The sequence below is a fragment of the Xenopus laevis genome, chromosome 1L (genome assembly GCF_017654675.1).
Source record: "Xenopus laevis strain J_2021 chromosome 1L, Xenopus_laevis_v10.1, whole genome shotgun sequence".
NCBI classification, from domain to species: domain Eukaryota; kingdom Metazoa; phylum Chordata; class Amphibia; order Anura; family Pipidae; genus Xenopus; species Xenopus laevis.
The window spans coordinates 202,307,853-202,331,858 of NC_054371.1; the positions used below are offsets into that span (position 1 = coordinate 202,307,853).

The 24,006-nt window shown below is 39.2% G+C and overlaps 1 protein-coding gene across 1 annotated transcript in view; it reads right to left on the reverse strand.

Moving 5' to 3' along the window:
• Positions 1–1,407: 1,407 nt before the first annotated feature.
• Positions 1,408–24,006, reverse strand: part of arsb.L (arylsulfatase B L homeolog) — an 86,367-nt gene continuing 63,768 nt past the window's right edge. Inside the window, exons 6-8 of the mRNA XM_018265492.2 lie at positions 22,957–23,027; positions 3,445–3,576; positions 1,408–2,542 (exon numbers count right to left, since the gene is read on the reverse strand). Of these exons, the coding sequence (XP_018120981.1) occupies positions 2,283–2,542; positions 3,445–3,576; positions 22,957–23,027 (463 nt within the window). The 3' untranslated portion in view covers positions 1,408–2,282. The remainder of the gene's footprint in view (positions 2,543–3,444; positions 3,577–22,956; positions 23,028–24,006) is intronic.

The window sequence follows — 24,006 nt, forward strand, 5'->3', positions numbered from 1 at the left end:
AATATCACCCGTACATATAGCATTAGTTCTGCAGTATTTGGGTATACTGTTAAACACATACGCAGCTTATGGCTACACATGCTCATACATTAAAGGGGTGGTTCACTTTGAAGTTAACTCTAATATGTTATAGCAAGGCTAATGCATTTTCAATTGGTCTTCATTTTTTCTTTCTTTTCAATTGCTTGCCTTCTTCTTCTGATTCTTTCCAGCTTTCAATGGGTGTCACAGACCCCATCTAACACAAATGCTCTGTAAGGCTACAAATCTATTGTTATTGCTATTGTTTATTACTCATCTTTCTATTCAGGCCTCTCCTATTCATATTCCAGTCTCTTATTTAGTAATTTGTACCCTAGCAATAGGGTTGTCACTAGTGTTGCCACCTAGCCGGTAAAACACCAGCCAAGGCCGGGCCGGTATTACAAATTTACCGAAAATGTAGCTGCTGGTAAATTTGTAATACACCTAAAAAAAAGCCCGTGGCCTGCCCCCAGTCTGCTCCAAACTCACCTTTTTTTCTGGGCTTCTTGCCAAATGTGTGCGTTTGGCTCCACCCCCTTTGACGGCACAACCCGGCCAGCCAATAGCGTGTCACGGCCCCGCCTCTTTAGCGTCATGGCCCCACCCTTTTAACCCCGCCCCTCCACCTGCCGGTCAAGATTATTTTAAAAGGTGGCAACCCTAGTTGTCACCTGTCTGGTTTTGACCCGGACAGCCCAGTTTTCGAAATAAGGTAAACCGGACAGGATCCCCCTTGATTGACATGATGATCAGCCAATCACTGATCTCCACATCATAGCCCGCTCTGTGACAACTCTCGCCATGCCCTGAATCTCACCACCCACCCCTGTGACATCACCTTTCCACCCTCTCCCCAGATCGTGGGCCATGAAAATGTGGCAACCCTACCTAGCAACCAGATTGCTGAAATTGCAAACTGAAGAGCTACTGAATAAAAAGCTAAATAACTCAAAAAACACAAATAATAAAAAATGCAAATCAATTGCAAATTGTCTCAGAATATCACTCTCTGCATCATACTAAAAGTTAATTTAAACAACCCCTTTAATAAATATGTGAGTAGCAAAGTGCATGGAAATATATGCTGTTGTAGCTTGATAAATAAGACCCATATCTTTCAAATATCCATACCCACTGGGGCTGATCCTGAAAGCAATACAAAGATAGAATGTCTCCATGTGTCATGGCAGCAAAATTCTGCAGGGGAACTCTTTAATATCGGAAGGGGTGGAAAGTATATTATATAAATGGGATTATGATAAATCTGTGGGCTTTTCTCACTGCTATACAGACACATGGGTTGCTTTATATACATGGATTATTGGTGGACACATTGCCAGACTCAGTAAAGGAACACAAAGAAATGGCAAGTACTCACTACCAAAAAGTCAACATTTTATTTTCAATTATTGAGCAATTTCATATTTCCCTTTATGATTCCATTTAATAACATAAGACATTATTGTAAGTCTGATCAACCATATTGTGGCTACAGGCCTTGTGTACAGGATCACAAAAAAAGTATTCAAAAGGCCACATTGCAGCATTCACAGATATGTACCTCATTGCACTTGTTTTACTTTGGATTTATTACTTCCTGCTCTTTATTGCTCTTTATTGCTTTCCAGATCACTCTTTATAGAGAAGGGTGTGTTTTGGGCACACAAGATAATGCAATAGTACGAAACAGCATAAGATGAAACAGCATTTGGTTGAATCTTTTATGGAGCATTACGTATTTGGTCAAATCCAAAAAAGTATTAATTTGGTGCATTTGAAATAATCATACACTAAGTAGCTCAATATTTCCATTAGACAAATGCAAAGGGAAAATAACCTGAATGAAGGTGAAGGTATGTGTGTATGCTTTTTATTTCTATAGTGCTACTTGTATTAGTGGCCTTTTAACAACAAAGGTCCAGGTATGATTGATTCCAAAGGTACATTCAAAATTGGAACGTGATTGTATCAAACTCCTCAGCCCATTGCTGGATACCTGCAGCTAAATCCGGCAGTGGAGGGAGGTGTCAGGTACTTTTCAATTGGGAAGGACCTAGGTCATCACCAACCTAAATTCAACTGATTCTAGCCTGAGTGACTATAAAAGATCTGCTGTGGGGTGCAATGAGTGAAGATTCCATAATCATTAGGGTGAAGAACACCATGCCTTGTCAGACACTGTAGGCTGAAGTGTCTTCATGAACATTGAAAACATACTTTCATGGTATATCTATTCTATCTATATATATATTTTCTATCTATTCCCACGGTCCCCACACTCCTTTGTCTCCAGGATCACACCTTGGATCGTCGTCTGGGTAATCGATCGGCACAGAATTGTTATAATAGTTCTGGAGACGGGAAAGCAACATCTTCACCACATCTGGATACTTGTCTGACAAATCATACCTTTCTTCTGGATCTTGCGCAATATCAAAGAGCCATAGCGTTTTACTGGAGCCATCGGGGGATGGAATTTCTGAGTCTTTTGGTGGTGGTGGAAACCAGTGACTGCACCCTGCCCACCGACAGATAAAACTCACATTATAAATAAATTAAGAACAATCACAGCCATTTCTTTCTATACCACAAAACTGTGCACTTTGCAAAACATTTTAACCTACTTTAGTGCTAGTATCCAGAACAAGAACACAGGTTGCACAAGGCAATGCTGCCCCTTATATCTTCCGACATATTTATTAACCGTTGATAGTCTGTGATTTTTCAGTTTAGCAAAAGAGAGAAAATTATGTTATCTTATCTAATTTCCTGCACATTAAGGGTCAGGACACAAAGGCAAATTCAGGGAGATTAGTTCAGCGCCCAGCGACAAATCTCCTCTTCTTCGGGGCGACTAAAGCTAAAATGTAAATCGCAGGTGGGATGGCACTCGGAGCGATTTGTTTTCCAAAGTTGCCTGAAGTTTCCTAGTTAGGCAACTTCGGAAAACAAATCGCTCCGAGTGCCACCAAGCCAGAGATTTACATTTTAGCAGTTCATGGAGATTAGTCGCCCCGAAGAAGAGGAGATTTGTCGCTGGGCAACTAATCTCCCTGAATCTGCCTGTGTGCCCTGGCCCTAAAGGGGATACAAACATCATGTGAAGCCCTGAGACTCACCTGAGTGGTCCCTGCTAAACAGTCTTTTTAGTAATGAGGCCGTACTAAATAGTAACCTTTTAGTCAGCTTTTTACCACTCTTATATGGCAGTGTTTGTATGTTATCTGAATGTTTGATATACCAACCATAGGAATATTCCTTTGTGCCAAATAATGCCCTGTAAAGTTGACCGTGCTTATAACTGCTCTGACAGTTAACTGGTTAATGCCCCAGGCAGGTATAACAACAGGGACACAATTTGGCCAGTATCTTTTATGCAAAAACTTTCTCCAAAGATCATTAAACCTTGGATTTCCATACCTGGATTTCCAGTCAGCAACTTCCAGTTCCCATGTCGTATAGCAGCGTGGATAGACACATTAAACAGGGAATCTTGCCATTCAGTAGCAGCAGGATTGGGTCCTAGGTCTCTGGTGTTGGGTCCCACAGAGCCTGTAGGAAAAGTTGGGTTGTACATTAGTATTAGATTTTAGATCTGGGAGCCATTGAGGTGGCAGCCATGTTGGGCCCTGGGCCCCCTAGTCTGATGCTGTGAGTCTGGCTAATAATTGCACAACTCACAGCCCCTTTAAAGCTTAAATGGACCCTGTTTTAAAGCAAGGTTGGCCAACGGTTATGCAACTAAATAAATTGGTGGACTCTCATTAATGCTATGCAGGAATTGGATCCATTATACGGCAAATCTTAATCCAGAAAGCTCCGAATTATGGAAAGGCTGTCTCCGATAAACTCCAATTTATCCAAATATTTAAAAATGATTTCCTAATCCTCTGTAATAATAAAACAGTACCTTGTACTTGATCCCAACTAAGATATAATTAATCGGAAGCAAAACCAGCCTATTGGGTTTATTTAATGTTTACATGATTTTCTAGTAGACTTAAGGTATGGAGATCCAAATCATAGGAAGATCCATTATCCGGAAAACTCCAGGTCTCAAGCATTCTGGTCCCATACCTATACATAAAATATATTTAATTTATGGAAAAACAGCTTGAAAATGGCTTTAATGAAATTTCTCCTATCTGTAGATGATGGTGTTTGTTTCTCGGGAAACATGACCCTGATTTCTCTTTCATTTTTAACAATCACGGCAATATTTGTCTCAGATATTAACCCTTTTCCAAAATCCATGCCTCTCTATAGGCTTAAGACTACCTACTTCCATTTTACAAAATGGGAATGAATGGAAGACAAGGGAAGGGGTATTAATGGAGATTAATACAGAAAGGGAAGCTTAAGAGAGACATCATAGAAATGCAATGGGAAAGCCGGCTGTATCACACAATCACAGCCTAATACATAAATCTCAGGTTACCCAATAACAACCTTAAAGGTCATTTGTCGAGAGTTTAAAAGCAGGTTACACAAACGTGTCCTTTGTTTTATTTGGTGTCATACATATCTCAGACATGACTGAACTCTTAAGTCATATCAAGCAGGAACCTTTCATAACCTGATGGTAGAACAAAGGTCTTTTGTTTGCTGCAGGGAGAAAAGGTCTGCTGACCCACCTCTGTGCTTCTAACCCCCCAAAAGAAAGGTGACACAATAAATAACCCGTGTGTGTGTATTTCATGTGCAAGTAAGCAGAAACTGAGACTGTGCACTGCAGCTGATTCTGTGCCTCCGATTATATATTGCTGTCCCACACAGTCCGTGTCACTTCTTATAACATCATGGTGCTATTAATGTAAAAAAATCACATTAGGAAAACAGCCAGCGTTGTTTCTACAACCCATACAAGTCATCTTCCCTTCCCAGTGATACTGACACTAAAAATCTTTTTTTCAAAATATTAATTTATATGAAAAGTTACCTATAGGTCATTTTGATCGTTTTTTGCTGATAGTTCTGCTTTTGTAAGTAATTATTACTTGAAGTTCCTAAACCTGACTGTTTTGTCAACCTGACTGTCCCATCTTGGCCTGTCGGTTAAAGTTTCTAATGTTAACAGACTCCTGCTGCACAAATATGGCAGCCCCCTCACAGGGAGTCAGTTAGGTAATGTAAAAGCATTGGGCAAATACTTTTATGGCAAAATTATAAACATTGTTTAAAGATAATGTTATAATGGATATATGGATTTGTGCTATATAATTGCCCTTATACTGTCAGTTGTATCAGGAACAGCATTTGGCAGCTGTGAAGGCCAACCTGAGATCTGTATCACAAGACTATAGGCTAAAGGTGGCCATACACGGGCCGATAAAAGCTGCCGACAGGCCGAGTGTATGGGGCCCTCAGACGGGCTTCCCGATCGATATCTGGCCGGACGTCGGACAGATGTCGATTGGACGGGGCTAAAAATCCCGTCGGATCGCGGCCGCATCTGTTCGTTAATGCGGTTTCGCGATCCCACTGCCCGTTAGCCATCGTTAGGATCCGATCGTTGGGCCCTAGGGCCCACGATTGGATCAGCCCCATATATTAACGGGGAGAGATCCGTTTGTTTAGCGACATTGCCAAACGAGCGGATCTCTCCGTGTATGGCCACCTTGGACGGAGAGTTGGCTCCACTGCTCTTAGACTGTGTATTTTTTTAGACTGAAAGAAGCAGATAATGTCTATGGGGCATATTTATCAAAGAGTGAAGTCAGAGATCTCCACAGTCCGCTAGAGTGAAATTCTGCCACTCTCCATTCATTTCTATGGCATTTTGAAAGGCATTATTATCAACGGGTGAATTTCCACTTTCACACAATGTTAAAAACTCTTTTAAAAATCCCATAGAAATGAATGGAAAGTGGCAGAATTTCACTATAGCGGACTGTGGAGATCTCTGACGTCACTCTGTGAAGCTTATATTAAATCACTATAGTTCCCCTTTAAAGCTTATATTAAATTTTCATTTTCACTATAGTTTCCCTTTAAAGGGGAACTATCACAAAAATGAAAATTTAATATAAGCTTCATCATACTGAAATAAGAAACTTTCTATATACAATCAATTAAGAATTCTGTACCGTACAAAATAACTTGATGTCTGGTGATTTTAATAGAGTGAGCTCTAATACATCTTCTAGGCAAAAGGAGCCCCCCTATATGATATATTGGATCTAACTGTCAATGAATATCTGACACCCAACTGCTACAGTTTCACAATAAAGTGAAACAGATGCTGAGAGAGGAACAGTGAAGATAAACTTGATTATTTCAGAAACAGTAGAGAATATTTAATTGATTATATTTAGAAAACATCTTATTTCAGTATGCTGAAGCGTATTACATTTTCGTGATAGTTCCCTTTTAAGTGTCTTTAAAAAACTGATGCTCATCGGACAAAATGTTTCAAACATAGAATATACACCCACCAGTTGGTCATTAACATGATGAAAAATGGCCCAAATGGGCACCTTTGTGCTCTTTATTTACTGTGGCAAGAGATAAATCAGTCTGCTTTTCTTCAGCCAACATGTTATTTAATGACCATGAAAATGAGCCCAGCCAAGAAGTGTTCTGGGCGTGTGGATGCCTTTCTTTTGTGGTCTGAGCGCTGGGAGAAGATTGACAGGCTTTTAGAGTTTGTATGGATATGGTTATGGATGTGTACTTAATTTAAAAAGCAAGTCATACCCAAAAGCTAATCCCAAAATGGTTGCCAGATGGCCAGTGAGTGGAAGAAGAAAAGGTCATTTACTAAAATGAACAGCAAATTATTTGAAACCTAACAAACTAAGCTGAACAGACTTTACTTTGTGACGCAGATCTGAGAGCACCAAAATACACTAGCTAATATTTAATCTTATTATACCTGGTTGTACCCATCAGCATTGAAATAGGTGTTTTAGCAAAGCTGCGCTACCTGGCGGTTTTTTATAAATGCAACATGCTGAATTTGAATGCTTTCAACTTGTGTTCCTAATTCAATCAAAAGACAGTGAACTCACAAAAACATACAAGTATGGGGCCTGTTATCCAGAATGCTCGGGACCTGGGGTTTGCCAAATAACGGATCTTTCCATAATTTGGACCTTCATACCTTGTCATACCATGTCTACTAGAAAATCATGTAAACATTAAATAACCCCAACAAGCTGGTTTTCCTTCCATTAAGGATTAATTATTTCTTAGTTTGGATCAAGTCCCAGCTACTGTTTTATTATTATAGAGAAAAAGAAAATAATTTTTAAAAATTTGGATTTTTTTTGGATAAAATGGGGTCTATGTGAGATGGCCTTTCCATAGTTCGGAGCTTTCTAGATAATGGGTTTCCAGATAATGGACCCCATACCTTTTATAATTGTGATTAAAGAAAAAAAGAATGTGTATAAACACAATAGATAAATGTTTAACACTCTCAGCATGATTTTTTAGACGCACAAAAAACACCATTGTGTAATAGCCCTTTAAAAGAAAAATGGGGGTCATTTATGACTGCAAGAGCAGCTGCAAATTTTCCTGCAGTCAGTTGCGCATTAAACCCCATTAATTAAAGGGACTTGTGTCAAAATGCGCTCTTTGCTCTTCCGAAAAGTCACCCATTCCAAATTGAGCACAGTTGCACCTATTGATGGAGTAAAACCAAAAAGTTACTGCCAGCTCTGGACAAGTTGGTAGCTCCAGGGTCATCTCATAGTCACAAGGCTCAGTACACTTGCAACGATCACCGGAAATTATGCCAGCAAAAATGTGAAAAGTGTGCGCACAACTGAACTCCCCCTTGCTGCCGCAACAACACTGGAATTCTTGGGGGGAAAATTGCATTGTGGCAAAAAACATGGTGAATGTGTTCAAACCTGCACAATACTCACTGCAAATGACTCCTAGCATGTTGCATTCTTGTTGTTTTGCATTTTTTCCATAAGACAATCTATTTTTTTTTTTATAAAAGCCATGTTTGCAGAAAATAGATAGAGAGTGAAAAAGAATAAAATTCTGTGTATGCAGATTCCCCTGGGAGCCCCCCTGACTTGGATGGATTTTTTTCTCAAGCTAGCTTGGTCATTATCACCTTGACTTTGAGGAAGAACCATCTCATTGGTTCTTTGTTATCTGTTCTGTGAAGCGATATCTCCCTTTTATGCCCGTAAGTTCTTTTGTCATACGTTCCCAAGTTGATAAAAACTCTGTGATTTCTTTGTTCGGGTTCTGACTCTTTGTGAGTTCAGAATCCACAGAGCTCATGTCAAATAAACTTCATGAAGTTCCACAACATGGTTAAGACTTGGCTAAAAACTGCTGGCGTACAAAGATACTACAAGTCCATTTTAAAATAGTCCTACATTTTTATTATTGTATTTTTTCAACTAGGCAAGTATCATGTGTTATACTGGAAATAGTACATTATACTATTTAACCTATATCGTATTGCTGAGACCCTCAGCAAAGAAATCCGTAACAAATTTTCCCGGAAAGGGTCATTTCATGAGTTGGTCACGCACGCTACCCACAGCATTTATCTTTCATCCTACCAATTTTTTATGATAATACGTGAACGGTTCTAGAATTACGCCAATATCTATTGCTAACCATCTACATTTTGAGCGAGGTAATGAATTATTGAGCAAATAAGATTTTTTTTTTGGTGATCTAACTGTAGAGACATTTTGTGACCTTTTGAAACTTTATGGTTATAATGAATTTTATGCAGAGCTCTGTGACTGCCCATAACTTTATAGAAATAAATAAAAAATGAGGGATAGCAGTGACCTTCATCTTTTAAGAGGGAATTGGATACTGCTTCTGAGGGATTGATGAAGCTTTGCTCGTTACTCTCTGCTCAGTGAAATGACTCTGATTACCGACGCAAAAACATATTTCCCCTCGTTATTGTGTTGTAAAATTGGGAGTATTTATGCGTTTGCACTGTTGAAAGTAATCTGCAATTTTGTGAAGTTACAAGTTTAATATGTCCACTGTCTCAAAAAAACTCAAAAGACAAATACACTTGGGTTAAAATTGTAATCTTGGGTGGGTCCAGCATGTGGTCACTTGGAAACTCAGCCAAAGGAATGACCTTGTGGTCACGCTAAACTAGTAGCTTTGTGGTGGAAACTATTGTCTTTGAAGTAGAAGATCGTGTCGTAACTGTTGCATATAAATGGTGGCACTTGCAAACTATTCCTAAAATATGGCATTTGAAGCAGTGTGAAAATTCTTGGCTTCCAAGTAACATCATTTCAATATTTATTGTGGCAGAGATTGAGATGCCACCAAGACAGTTTCAACCTCACATTTAAACCCCAACACCCATCTTGAAGTAAAGCCATTTCACTAGATCAAACCTTCCAGAGATGCAGCAAATATACATGATGCACAGAATATTTTAAGTCCAGGAAAAAACTTCACATGAATAAGCACACGCATGGGCAATAGAGTGACTAACACTCATATTTTTCAGTACTGGGACAATCGATTAAATTACCACCCAGGCAACCTCCATGCCATTTTATTTAATGTTTGCACGTGTTTTCTATGAATTCTCCAGTTTCCTCCTGCACTTTCATACTGTAGGTAAATTGCCTATGATGGAAACTGACCTTAGAGAGTCAGAATTGTTGTGCCTGTAGTAGAGAATTTGGGATACTTTGCAGAAAGAGAGAAACTGCAGTGGCGCCACTTGTGTTGGAGTCTGAACTGGCTTATAAAGTGCAGACGTTCTCCTGCTACACTATGACAGGAAAGTGTAGTGTACTGCTTAGGAGATATAGGGATAAATGGGCACAACATTTCAGTTTCTGAAATGGCAAGTAGTGTGTGTCCAATGCAACCACATGCAATACCCATAAAGTATAGAGTCCTGCGCGGAACCAATTTCTAAGACCTGGACCTGAACCCTCAACCCGCAGCCCACAACTCAAACCGCAACCTGCCTATTTACCCACTTTGATCCACTACCTGACCTGGACCCGCAACTGCCTTATCCACAACCTGACCCGCAACCCACCAACTACCATCAAACCGGAGTGATGTTGCAAACTGGAAGTGATATTGCTGCAAAGTGGAAGTGACATCATCAAAAGTGCCAATAGCTGAGAGGGACAGAAGCGAGCTGCTGGGAGAGAGCTACAGCAAAAAGAGACCCGACCCTCAGACCCGCTACCCCGCATCTATACCCACACCTGAAAAGTCTACCCTCATTCCGCAAGGTACCCGCTTTTTTTGCGGGTAACCAGCGGGTACCCGACACGCTGCAGGACTCTACCATAAAGAACCAAAAGTGTGCTATGTACATTATGCCCGTTAAGGGCATATTGCATTGAAATGTATGCAATATTATATTGAAAGTGCTGTAGCACACCAAAAGAGTAGAGATTAGTGATTCAAAAAGTGTTTCATAGTAGATACAAACAATATTGTATTGGTCCTAAAAAAATAACTGATTTCTTTAAATACAATCAAAACTATATACAGCATATGATTATTTCAAAATCCAAGCAATTTCTGTATCTTCGTATAGTTAAAGAGACAGAGGGATAGTTCAAAGGAGCTTACAATTTAGGCAGTCGTTGATTCTTCAAGAGGTTAAACAAGGGATAGAGGGGCACATTTAATGCCTTCTCAAAAGGGTCACTCGTGAGAGCAGGAATGAGTGAATACTTTGTTTGGTTGGGGGTCAGGGAAAGGTTGATATAAACTTTTAGAATCAGTGCCCTAATAGCTATCTCACAAGGGTGACTGAGAGTTTAAAGCAATAACATCATTAACCGATGCTCCTCCAGGGCTTCATATTACTTTATCCCAACTTGGCACCTTGATTCCCAGCCTTTTCCCTGCAGCACATGGATATTGTCAGAGGCCCCGGGTGACTTCCCTCTGCACCTGACATATAAAAGGTCTGCCTATAAACGGAGAGAAATACAGATTTCCTTCCCAGTGTTGCACTTCCAACTGTAAGCTTTTCTCATCATTAAATGAGCTCATTGTTGTATTCAGATCCAAACAACATCTCTTCCAGTGATAATAAAACACACTTACTTATTGTATGACGCAGAACAAGTCCAGCTAAACAACTGTGAATTTATACATACACGTGTATCTATATAGGCTTTCAATGCAATAGCCAAGGCACCACTACACCATGAGACACCTTTGGGGCCCCGTCTGCTAAGGTTATTGTTAAGAAACAGCAGATTGCTCATTTTCAGATTGAAGGTTGCAATTATCAAGCTTACAGTTTGTTTGGCTTTGAAGGTTTCTAATGTGGCAAAGCTACCATATAAATGAATGCACACAAACCAATAACATGCTTTCCTTGGCAGCACCATGTCATTAAATCCTTTTCATGGGGTTAGCAGTAAGAATGACCCTATACCACTTCTATAAAGGGATCTGATTAGGTGAATTTAAAAATCAGCCTCTCCTGGTTTCAGATTATATTTTAGTGTTTCCCAAACTAGTCTAGAGTTGTCCAGCCAGAAGTCTGCAGGCCAGATGTGGCCCCTCAAGTTATTTTAATATCCTCCTGCTCGAGGTCTGTTTGTATGACAAAATTATGCCCAGACCGAGACAAACTATAGCTTTTCAGATCAACAAAGCCCAATCAAGAGTGACAATCTATGGCAGTATACTCCAGCCTTCCTTAACATTTGACAGAATATCCAGATTTCTAGGAGGGGTCTGGCCAAAGTGCTTTCAATACAATCTAATAGCTGGAAAACTGGTCATCTCAAAGGCAGGCCCAGATTTGTGTAAAGGTCACTAAAGGCTCGGGCTTAGGGCAGCACAATTAGGGGAGTCATGCAGCCCAGTCACATTGCAATGGGTTCGGAAAAACTGGGGGCATGCAGAAGATATGCTAGCTCTTTAAATTTCCACCAATCCCCATTCTCCGGACCCAACACAATAAGACTTGCTCATGCATGCACACATATGAAGGGGGAGGCAGTAGGGGGGCAACTAGTGGTTTCAGCCTAGGGGCATCCTACGAATAAATCTGGCCCTGCTCAACGGTTGGACAGCACTGAATAAACCCAAAGTTAGATGGGTTAGATATTTTATGCATGTCAATATACTTTGGAACAGTCAGTCTGAATAGTCTGTGTTTTTTAAAGATCTGCAAAAAGTCACCAAAAAATACTCAGCGAGTAAAAGTTGTTGAGCTTCTATAGAAGTCAATGGACTAGTCTCTAACAACTTTATTTATTTTCCCAGTTCATTAAAATGTTCATGGTTTTTAGCCTTATTAAAACAAATGGAACAATGTGATTCTTACTGGTAAAAAAATAAAAAATTTTTTTTTATTAAAGTTGCACAAGTTTCGTGTTCTCTGTTTTATTTCCCTCAACCTCGAAAATTGATAAAGAGGCCCCTAAATGTTCAGCTGAAACGCCACCTCTAAAATTCATGTGACATTTGTGTCTACAGCTGATCTCCATATACAATACAGGTATGGAACCTGTTATATTGGGATTTTCTGGATAACGGATCCTACTATAATTTGGATTTTCATACCTTAAGTCTACTAGAAAATCATGTAAACATTAAATAAACCCAATAGACTGGTTTTGCCTCCAATAAAGATTAATTATATCTTAGTTTGGATCAAGTACAAGGTACTGTTTTATTATTGCAAATAAAAAATAAATCACTTTTAAAATTATCTGATTAAAATGGAGTCTATGGGGCAAATTCACTAAGATCCGTAGTTGCGCCAGTCGTAACTTCGCCGCACTTCGCCAGGCACAGTTTTGCCAGCGCTCCGCAAATTCACTAAAATCCGAAGTTGCGCACAAGGGTAGCGTAAGGTTGCGAAGTTGCGCTAGCGTTGATTCGCTAAGCGAAGCGAAGTTACGCTTGCGATGGTTAATTTGCATATGGCGCCAAATTCAAATTTCAATGGAGGAATACGTAGAATCACTACAAATGCCTGGGAAACCTTCAACACATCAAATAAAAATTTTTTTTTGCCCTACACATGTGCCCACTGTATAGGTAAGTTGCCATGAGTTAGGAAATGTAGGGGGGAAGGAGGGGAGCCCCAAAAATTTTTTCGATCTTTTTCAGCCTATCATCTATAATATAGAAAAAACGCCAGCGTTTTTTGGGACTTAGAAAAAATGTGAACTTTTTTTGAAGCAATCCCTATCTACTCTATTGCGCTTTGCCTGGTCCGAGGTGGCGAAGGAAGTCTAGCGTAAAAGGTAGCGTTCAGTAAACTGCGCGCGTTAGTGAATTTGCGTAGTTACGTCCATAGCGAAAATTCGCCAGGTGTAAGGGTGCGAAGTAACACTAGCGAATTTACGCCAGCGTTCGTTAGTGAATTTGCGAAGTAACGAAAATGCCCAACGCTAGCGAATTGACGCTAGCGTTAGGCACTTTGGCGCTTAGTGAATTTGCCCCTATGAGAGACAGCCTTCCCATAATTCAGAGCTTTTCGGGTTTATGGATAATGGATCACATACCTGTGCTCACCAAAAAAAAATTGAATTATAGATTAGGATGATCCCTACAAATAACAAGCCCTGTGAGGGTTAATACCTAATAAATATTCCAAAGACTTCAGAATAGGGCCCCGAGCTGTGTGTCACTATTACAGCCATGCTACAAATTAATGTTCAGCACAAAAAAGGAGATTTCCCCCAGAATGCACATTATTAAAAGCTATCCCATACTGCACACAGATAATGGAAACATTAAGTCCGTTCCGTGGGAGATGTCTGTGGACAAAATGAAAAATCAAATAAGTTACTTAATACGAGGACAATACTTCTTTAATAAAAGAAATAATATCTTTTCTGTCTCGTAAAATGTGACTTTCAGAGTAACCGAGTTCAAGCGCTCACCTGAGAATGCAGTAATGAAGTGCCCTTGGAAGGGAAATTAATGTAGCGTAGTCCTTGCCCTTTCTAACTTCTCAGCTAAATGCTAAGTTTGTTCAACATAACAATATAAAGGCTTTCTATCTTTCCCTAACGGCCTTTCTTAGGGCCATAAATTCCTGCCACGTTTGTGTAGTTTAGATTTGTGTGTGTTTTTTCTCTTGTCTCCTATGTTATTGTGTGTACATTTATCCAAGTTTATCAATATTTAAACATATTCAGGTAAACAAAGGCCAGTTGATGACATTTCAGAGCATTTTGGATGCAAGCCGTCATGTTTTTACCCACAATGCAGTGTATTTTCACTTAACACCAGTGTAACGGCAGCTATAAGGGGAGATGTACTTTTTGTCGAAAATTAAGTTGGGATTTTGGCATTTCTGTGCTTGGCATCAAAACGATGTCTGGGTGTTAGTACCTTGTGTCTATTGATACAGGTCACTGTGCCAACCCTGTAGCTATCACCACCTACGATACAGAAACATTTTCGGGAGATTTATCCTCCGCAGTAGCACCAATTTATGAAGGAAAAAACTCCTAGTCGGCCATTACCCTAAAGGGGTGGTTCATCTTAAGTTTCCTTTAAGTATGTAGTTTAGCAACTTTTTAATCGGTCTTCATTTTTTAATAGTTTTTTAAAATTATTTTCTCTTTCCAGCTTTTAAATAGGGAGCACTGCAACAAAAAAACTATTGTTCTGTGAGGCTAAACTATTAGGGGCTGATTCACTATGGGTCGAATATCGAGGGTTAATTAACCCTCGATATTCAACTAGGAATTGAAATCCTTCGACTTCGAAGTCGAAGGATTTAGCGCAGAAAATTTGATCGAACGATCGAAGGATTATTCCTTTGATCGAACGATTAAATCCTTCGAATCGAACGATTCGAAGGATTTTAATCCAACGATCGAAGGAATATCCTTCGATCAAAAAAACTTAGGCAAGCCTATGGGGACCTTCCCCATAGGCTAACATTGACTTCGGTAGCTTTTAGATGGCGAACTAGGGGGTCGAAGTTTTTTTTAAAGAGACAGTACTTCAACTATCGAATGGTCGAATAGTCGAACGATTTTTACTTCGAATCCTTCGATTCGAAGTCGTAGTCGAAGGTCGAAGTAGCCCATTCGATGGTCGAAGTAGCCCAAAAAAACCTTCGAAATTCGAAGTTTTTTTACTTCGAATCCTTCACTCGAATTTAGTGAATCAGCCCCTTAGTGTTATTTTAACTTTGAATCACTTATCTTTTTATTTAGGCCCTCCTCTACTCATATTCCTGTCTCTCTTTCAAACCACTGCCTGGTTGCTAGGTTAAATCGGACTCCAGCAGCCAGATAGTTGCCGAAATTACAAAGTGTAGAGTTACTGAACAAAAAGCTAAATAATAATTAATAATTTAGCAATAAAATCCCAAATAAAAAAAAATGAAGACCAGTTGTGAACTTTCTCAGAATAGCATTCGCTACATCATACTAAAAGTAGGGACGCACCGAATCCAGGATTCGGTTCAGGATTCAGCCATTATCAGCAGGATTTGGATTCGGCCGGATCCTTCTGCCCAGCCGAACCGAATCCTAATTTGCACATGCAAATTAGGGGCAGGGAGGACAATTGTGTGACTTTTTGTCAGAAAACAAGGAAGTAAATTTTTTCCCCTTCCCACCATTAATTTGCATATGCAAATTAGGGTTTGGATTTGGTTCGGTATTCGGCCAAATCTTTAGCGAAGGATTCGGGGGTTCTGCCGAATCCAAAATAGTGGATTCGGTGCATTTGAAGGTGTCAAACTAACGAAGACCAATTACAAATTGTCTCAGAATAGCACTCTCTACATCATACTAAAAGTTAACCCCTTTAAACCACTATATGTGTATCCCTTTCAGGAAACCCATTATCCAAAAAGCTCCAAATTACAAGGCATCGTCCACAAAGCCCACTACTGATAATTCTGAATTATAAAAATGATTTCCTTTCTCGCATTCTCGCAGGAACTTGTACTTGATGGTAACTAAGATGCATGAATCCATATTGGTGGCAAAACAATCCTATTGGGTTCATTTCAGTTAAAACTGTTTTTGGTAGAGTTAAGGTATGGAGATCCAAACTAAAGAAAGATCTGGCAAACCCCAGGTCCCAGGCATTCTGGATAATAGATCCTATACCTTAATTTGATTACAAGCTCAAAAGAAGCAAAAACTGGAACCAAAAGGTGATGGAAATGTTGGAATACAAAATAAAAAAAACATAAAAACACATTTGTTCCATTTGTTAAGACTGCGCTGAGTAACAAATACTGGGGGTGTTCGTTGGGTCCAACAGTCAAAGATTAGTAATGTCAACATTAAAAAAGCACATGACAGAAGTCTTGCATTTTACTAAGAATTCATTTTTAATCAAAATCTTATAAACACCAATTTGTCTATACGTTTCATTAAAAACATATGAGCAGACTTATGATAGAATATTTGTTTTCCAAGTCTGTACAACCTGGTAAATAATGTTGTGCTGATGTACAGAGAATGTGTTCAGAATTTTACTCTTGTATACTCTACATCCTCTCTAGAAATCTCTGTATTACAGCATCATGTTCTTTACCAGTTCTTCACAATGAAGAAAGCCCACACTAATATTTAGAAATAGGAAAAAGATCACTTCATAAAAAACTGAAATGCAAGATTTTTTTTTTTAATAAATCAAGTTTAAATAAACCGGAGCCTCAACAAAATTGTTGCGCTAAATGGAAAAACATCTGGAAAATCAGGCACAGAGATTCCTAAACTGTGATGTCTCAATAGCAGAGAACATGTAGTCGTGGAAAAATCTGTTGTAGTAGCGGTGGATGGTAACTGGATACAAGCAAAAAGAATCCACAGAATTATGGGTTATGAAAAATAGGACATTTGGTGAGGAGAGGCAAATATGAAAAAACTTGCGTAAAAGAAATGACATACGAAAATAAATTTGCTTTAGCCATGTAAAATCGGGCAAGTAGAAGTTATGCTGGAGAAACCTTGCTGTGCCAAAGTTACATTATTTTAGAATATTTTTTGCATGACTTCTGGGTAATCTTCTGGGTAGTCATGTTTAACTTAACAAATATACATGTTTTTATGACCTCACTACTTATGCCCGAGCACAGGGGTTCCAAACCTTTTTAACCCATGAGTCACATTCATATGTAAACAGAGTTGAGGAGCAACACGAGCGTGAAAAAGTTCCTAGGGATGCCAAATAAGGGCCATGATTGGCTATGCAAACTGGCAGCCTACAGAAGGCTCTGTTTGGCAGTACATCTGGTTTTATACAACCAAAACTTGCCTCCAAGCCTGGAATTCAAAAAAAGGCACCTGCTTTGAGGTCACTGGGAGCAACATCCAAGGGGTTGGAGAGCAACATGTTGCTCATGAGCCACTGGTTAGGAATCACTTCCTAGCAGGATCACAATAAATACATGCTGCTATAAACCAGGTGCTTCTATGGCATGTCTCTTTTGTAGCATCATAGCCCCTGGTGGCCAGAGATCAGTGCCCCCCTCACATCAATTTTCAAAGGCAATGCTATTGCTAAGGAAAAGCTGTCACATGATGATAGATTATAACAGGATGGTTCTCATGCTGGTGGCCCTCTAGAAGAGTCAATGACCGGGAATATGCAGATATTTAATTGCTATCATTTCAGTCATGCTGCGTGTGACGTCATGTGCACAACATGCAGACGCCCCGCACCCGACCCATTGACGTCACGCGCGTAACGTAAGGGGCGTGTTTAGGTTCAGTGCCTAGGGCAGCATCAGACCTAAATACAGCCCTGGATTTCGTGCATCCCTACTACATACATCAGTTCACAGAAGGAAAACACTCCAGTGAGCTTTGCAACAATTAGTTTACTCCCATAAAAAAATATCCTAGGCCCCAGCAAAGTAAACTCATATCATCCCAATGCAATCAAGTATGTGGGTCAGGTTTATTGGTACCAAAGTAAAACGGGCTTGTTGCAGACTTCGGATTAGTTACTGAAAAGAAATTTGAGTGCACTAAGGACAGCAGTGTGTTATTACAGGTAGGGGAAATGTACAGTTGCTGACTTATTACAGACACAGTCTATGGTTTGGCAACAACGCACATTACATCAGGAGTTCCGTTCTGCAAGAACTGCTTTCCTTAACACCTTTTGGAAATGAAGGTAACTGTAGCCTTTTTGGCTTGTCCTTTAATTACCTTGACTACTGAATATAAACACATGAACAACCATACATAACTACTCAATATATTTAGCTGAATAGTCTTTTATTTTTAGGTTCTAACTCATTTTTTTTATATATTACTTGCCTTAACCATGAACACTCACTGGCTTGCCGAGACTAAGCCCAATTCAGGAGTAAAGGTGGACAAACACAGATTTAGGCTGCCGATTCGGACACTTTAGACCATTTCAGCAGCTTATCGGCCTGTGTATGGGGCCCTCTGATGGGCCCATTCTACCATTATCTGGCTGAAAATCAGTTTGGTTTTCCTGTTGGATCGAGAACTGCATTGTCTAGTTCAGGGATCCCCAACCTTTAGAACCCGTGAGCAACATTCAGAAGTAAAAGGAGTTGGGGAGCAACACTAACATGGAGAATGTTATTTAGGTGCCAAATAAGTGGTATGATTGGCCATTTAGTAGCCTCTATGTGGATTGTCAGACTACATTTAGGCTCTGTTTGGCAGTGCATCTGGTTTTTATGCAGCCAAAACTTGCCTCCAAGCCTGAAATTCAAAAATAAGCCCCTACTTTGAGGTCACTGGGAGAAATATCCAAGGGGTTGAAGAGCAATATGTTGCTCACAAGCTACTGGTTGGGGATCACTGGTCTAGTTGATGTGGTTCCTCACTCTGATGGCTTGTATTCTGATTGTTTGCCTCCTGGGCCAATAATAAGCTTAAGACCAATGCCGTCCATCTTAGGTGGGTACAGTATATTGGGGGGAAAATTTGTTCATTTGGTGACCTTGTGAAATGAGTGGATTTTATAGTATATAACCATCTCATCATGTTGATATACTCAGGGTATTTTGCATAAAATTTTTAGGAATCCTGAAAACCTGACTTAAGCACATTAAGTGCCATAAAATGATATGACTTCAATGTCAATGGGACAGTAACACAGCAACTATACATGGCTATTATATAAGGGAGAATGTACAGCATATATAATTGCACATAGACAAAAATCCATGCTTCAGTATAGCCCATGCTTCAGTACAGCCCATGGATTAGCAGTTTAATGAGCTTACTGTTCTGCTTCCATGTTATTTTAGTGATGGGACTTATTCATGCAGTGCTTTATTGCTGCTGTACAGGTATAAAAACCGCCAAAAAACAATCATCTGTACTTGTCCAGGCAATGATGTGAAAAATTTAATTATTTCCAAATTATGAATAAAATGATCATTCAAAAACCTAAATGTTTACACTGAACTTATACAGAATGGAAAATTGGGAATTACAAAATAATAGTTGACAAATACACCTAAACATGAAGCTAAGGAAGGCTAATAACACTGGAATGACAACAAATGCTTTTTGCATATTTCCTAATATCCAAAATAAATTGAATTGTTGCGGTATGTTTCTGCTTAGTAAGGAGCAGCCGTTAAATCAATAGATCCCAGATGTTCAGGGTGCGGTTCCCCACCCTGAATGATTATTGTTTAGATTCATTACAGGGGCTAAGAGAAAAAATAAAAAACATTTCTAATGGAGGATCATACGTGTCAAACAGACTATCCTGTATGTGTGTGGGCCTGCTGGTCTCAGTGTCCCAATATTCATCCATGAATCTCTTGCACCAATTATTTAAACCCACTGTTTTTTCTTTTTTCATAAGTTGGCGAGTTAAGTTTTTTGATTCAGAGGTTAACTGTTGGCGTTAATGCAAAATCCCGGGTTTGTCTCCCAAAACATATCTCAATAGTTGTAGAAATTGCCGGCACTCACGGATATAAGTACTGTTGATTTTATAGCAAAAATTCATAGACACGGGATCTCATTACCAGTCATTACTAATCTCACAGAGCTCCCCTAGATTGCAAGCTCCACTGAGGAAGGGACTAATGTGAATGATATATAATCTAGGTATGTGATGAATTGATACTTTATGAATTTCGCCAAATACTCCCCAAAAGATTATCTATTTATATATTTAAAAATTATTTAATTGTTCTCTGTAATAATAAAACAGTATCTTGTACTTGATCCAAATATAAATATAATTAATTCTAATTGGAAGCAAAACCAGCCTATTGGGTTTATTTAATGTTTACATGATTTTCTAGTAGACTTAAGGTATGAAGATCCAAATTACTCAGAGATCATTTACCTGGAAAACCCCAGGTCCCGAGCACAGGTCCGGATTTGTGGCGAGGCCACATAGGTGGCACATTTTTCGGGGCAGCATGCCGCCCAGCCGATCTATGGGGAGCACTGGGGACGTGGTGCTCCCCAGTGCTCCGGCTCTTACACGCCATCGCTTTTGCGCCTGCATGAGTTAGTGCGGACTGCGCTTCCTAGGTGCGCCCACCCAGCAAATCCGGTGCTGCCCGAGCATTCTGGATAACAGATCCCATACTTGCACTAGACACTAAAAAGGGAGGTGAAGCAATTGAAGCAGGAAACTGTTAACAGAAAGAATAGAAATTCACAGTATGAATGTGCGTCTTAAAGCAATACCGACATGTTCCTATATCTAGGAGGTGCTGTTCGACAAATAGTTTCCGCTAAAAGCCCCCCAAAGTCAACCCAGCCCTACAAACCTTCATTAACCCGACCCTCTGACACTGTGTTCCGCAGGCTGTAGTTCTGTTTTCATTTGTAATTAGCCTATAGAAGGCTAATGCGGAAGATCAATTAGCTGTGTCAGAGGGTCGGGGTAATGAAGGTTTGCGGGGCTGTGAGTGGCTTTGGGGGGGCTTTTAGTGGAAACTAGCACCTTCTAAATATGGACTCATTCCTATGATTTTTATAGGAATGTGTCGGTATCGCTTTAATCTTTCTTACTGTGTATATTTATATCATTGCAGTGTTTGTCCTCTGTTTGTACTATGACTGTTCTATAAAAAGGTGAAACACCAGGTATACAGTAGGGCTATAGAAAGAAAAATATAGATACATATGTGTCTTGGACTAACAAAAACACAAACATAGCTAAATCATTTCCCCCTGTTGCCCTGACTGTAAACAGAATGTGCTTATTTTCCAATATGTCATTTGCTTTTAAGATGACCCCTCGATAGTAGTGCTGCCATTGTGATGAATCACAGATCCCCCTGTGACTTCAAAGCTATCTTCTATACATAGAGTTGTTTATTAGGAACAATGAGAAATGACCTGGAATATAAAAATATCCCCAAAGGAAATCATGAATTGTTCCTTCTAAGTAGGTAGGACATTGACCAGAGTATAATATATTGACATTCTAATAATAACGGGGATTTTGTTCCACAAAACATTAGATGTAGGGGCTTTTTCTGTTAAAGGGACTATACTACTAAAATTTGCTATAATGCATAGCACATTAATGCTGCACATTTTATCGCATGTCTCTGTAGCAATGCTGCTAATCTGTCTAGTGATAGAAACACTATCCGAGTGTCCAACACTGCAAAGGACTTGGGGTGTATACACCGGGGTCCCAGTAACACCTATGTGTATATGGCAAATCTGCTGTCTTCCAGAGAAATTGACTTTAGTGTCGTACTGTGGCATCTTATTTCCCATAGAGTATTTAAAGGGATATATTAATCAGAAGGTCGAGAGTTGACACTATGAAAATAAAAGATAATAGCAAAAGAACTAAAATAAGAAATGTTATGCTTCAAATCAATAAGGAATAAGGAAATAAAGCTTAAAGGCCGATTATCATCATTAACACTATTCCATTCTATAGTTATTCATCTTTTTTAGTGCTATACATTATTTTTAATAATGGAGAAATAAATAAAATAGTGGCTTTTTTGTATTATAGTACTATATTCTACCACCGATATATAAAACCCTTTTTTCACCGGTAATATTGGTGCCAAAATGTTTTTAAGTGTTTTCACTATGCTGGTAATGTATATGGCTAATGAATTTGTAATAAAGATTGCCTTTTATACATTTAAGTTGTGGTTCAATCTAATGGAGGATGCTGGGAGTTGTAGCCTGTGTTAATCTCATTCTGGCTGGGAGCAAAGATGGCATCATTTTGAGGGGCCTACAGGCCAATTGGTTGTACGCCAAATCAACACACTGATACAGCCCTTGTTGGAAAGGAAAATCAAACCTGCCTAATTGATATCTTGCACGGTTGGCCAATAAGCTTTCGACTCAGTCCAGAAGGCGCTTTTATTGGCCTGTGTATGGCCACCTTAAGACTGAGGGCACACAAGGCATATGCTTAGGGTTGCCATATTTTCTAGAAAAAAATACTGGCCTTCCTATGTTTTTATGTTTTTTTTCTATACTTAACATTGCAATCATGCAACATTTTTACTGGCCAGGCCGGTAAAATACCGTGCTCCACCAGCGTTTTGTATGAAACAGCTTAACTGACAGACAAAGCTTTTAGACAAGGGCAGCTACATGGATCAGATATCAGCACAAACATGCATGCTTTTGCATACCTGTCAGTAAACAAAACGTAGGCAAAAAGAATCCAACCATATGCCCTCTGAGTCCTTAGCCTTACACAGAAACAAAAACAATATTGTCTTTAAACATGGGAAGAAGTACAATTTAGTGAAGGGAAATTGAAAGTAATTAGTGTCAAAACCCAAAATTTAGAATAAGTTCACATAATTTACAGTATGCATATATAGAATTATGTTTCAATATTTTAAAAAACCTTCCAATATTGCATGCTGCTTGACACAGATTGTATGTAACTTTAAGATCCATTGGGTTAACCAAGACAATGCACATGGCAAGAGAAGCAGTAGGGATGGTTGTTGAACTTGGAATACCCTGCCCCAGCTTATGTATATATTATGACTACTTCCCTTCCATTTGGGAGCAGCACTATTCTACTTACAGGGATACGAATCTTCAAAGAGCGAGTCAATATTATGAAGCAGTTCCACTCTGGGAGAAGGGCTTCCTTCACTAGGAAAGAAATATAAAGAAATGGAAAACATTACTATCCGTCCAACATCTGCTAATTGCATATTCTATTTTAATGCTTCCTTTGTTGTATTTTCAGGAAATAACTTAAGCTTGACAGTTAACTATTTACAACATGTTTCTCAAATGGCAAATGCCAAGGCATCATGGTATATAAGAAACTGTGGGATTGCAACAAATATTCATGGGCAACAAAAGTATACATGGAAAAATGTAGTGGTTAATGCTCTAAATTTCAATTCATGTTTTGCACAAGGTAACTATATTCAGAAAGGCAGTCTGCAAAATGTAAATATTCCTCTTTTTCTAACAGTTCAGCAAAGGAGATAACTTAACCAAGTCACTGTTATATTTTCTATATAGGCACCTGTGGGTTGGTTATATCTAGACTTGGCCATTACCATATTTTCTATGTATGTACCTTGTGTGTATGGCAGCAGCTTCAGAGGGCGGCTCACAAATGCTTATACAGGTATGGGACCTGTTATCCAGAATGCTTTGGACCTGGGGTTTTCCAGGTATGGATATTCCATAATTTGCATCTTCTACTAGAAAATCACAAAACCATTAAATAACCCAACAGGCTGGCTTTGCTTCCAATAAGGATTAAGCATATATTAGCTTGGATCAAGTACAAGGTACTGTTATATTACTACAGAGAAAAAGTAAATTATTTTTAAAATTTGGATTATTTGGATAAAATAAAGTCTATGGGAGACGGCCTGTATATGAAAAAAATCCTTTTTTTATCACCCCCTGCCCACCACTGGACAGAGCAGGCAAATCCAGCATTGAAATTGATATGGCTCAACTACCGGCTTTGCATATCACGATTACAATATAGCCTGGCTCAAAAAGAATTTCACATTCCTCCACAGAAGTTGCCATAATGTTCCTTTTTTTCTTAAATGAATTGTTGTTTACGAAAACTCTCAATTTAGTTTATGTGTGCATGTATTTA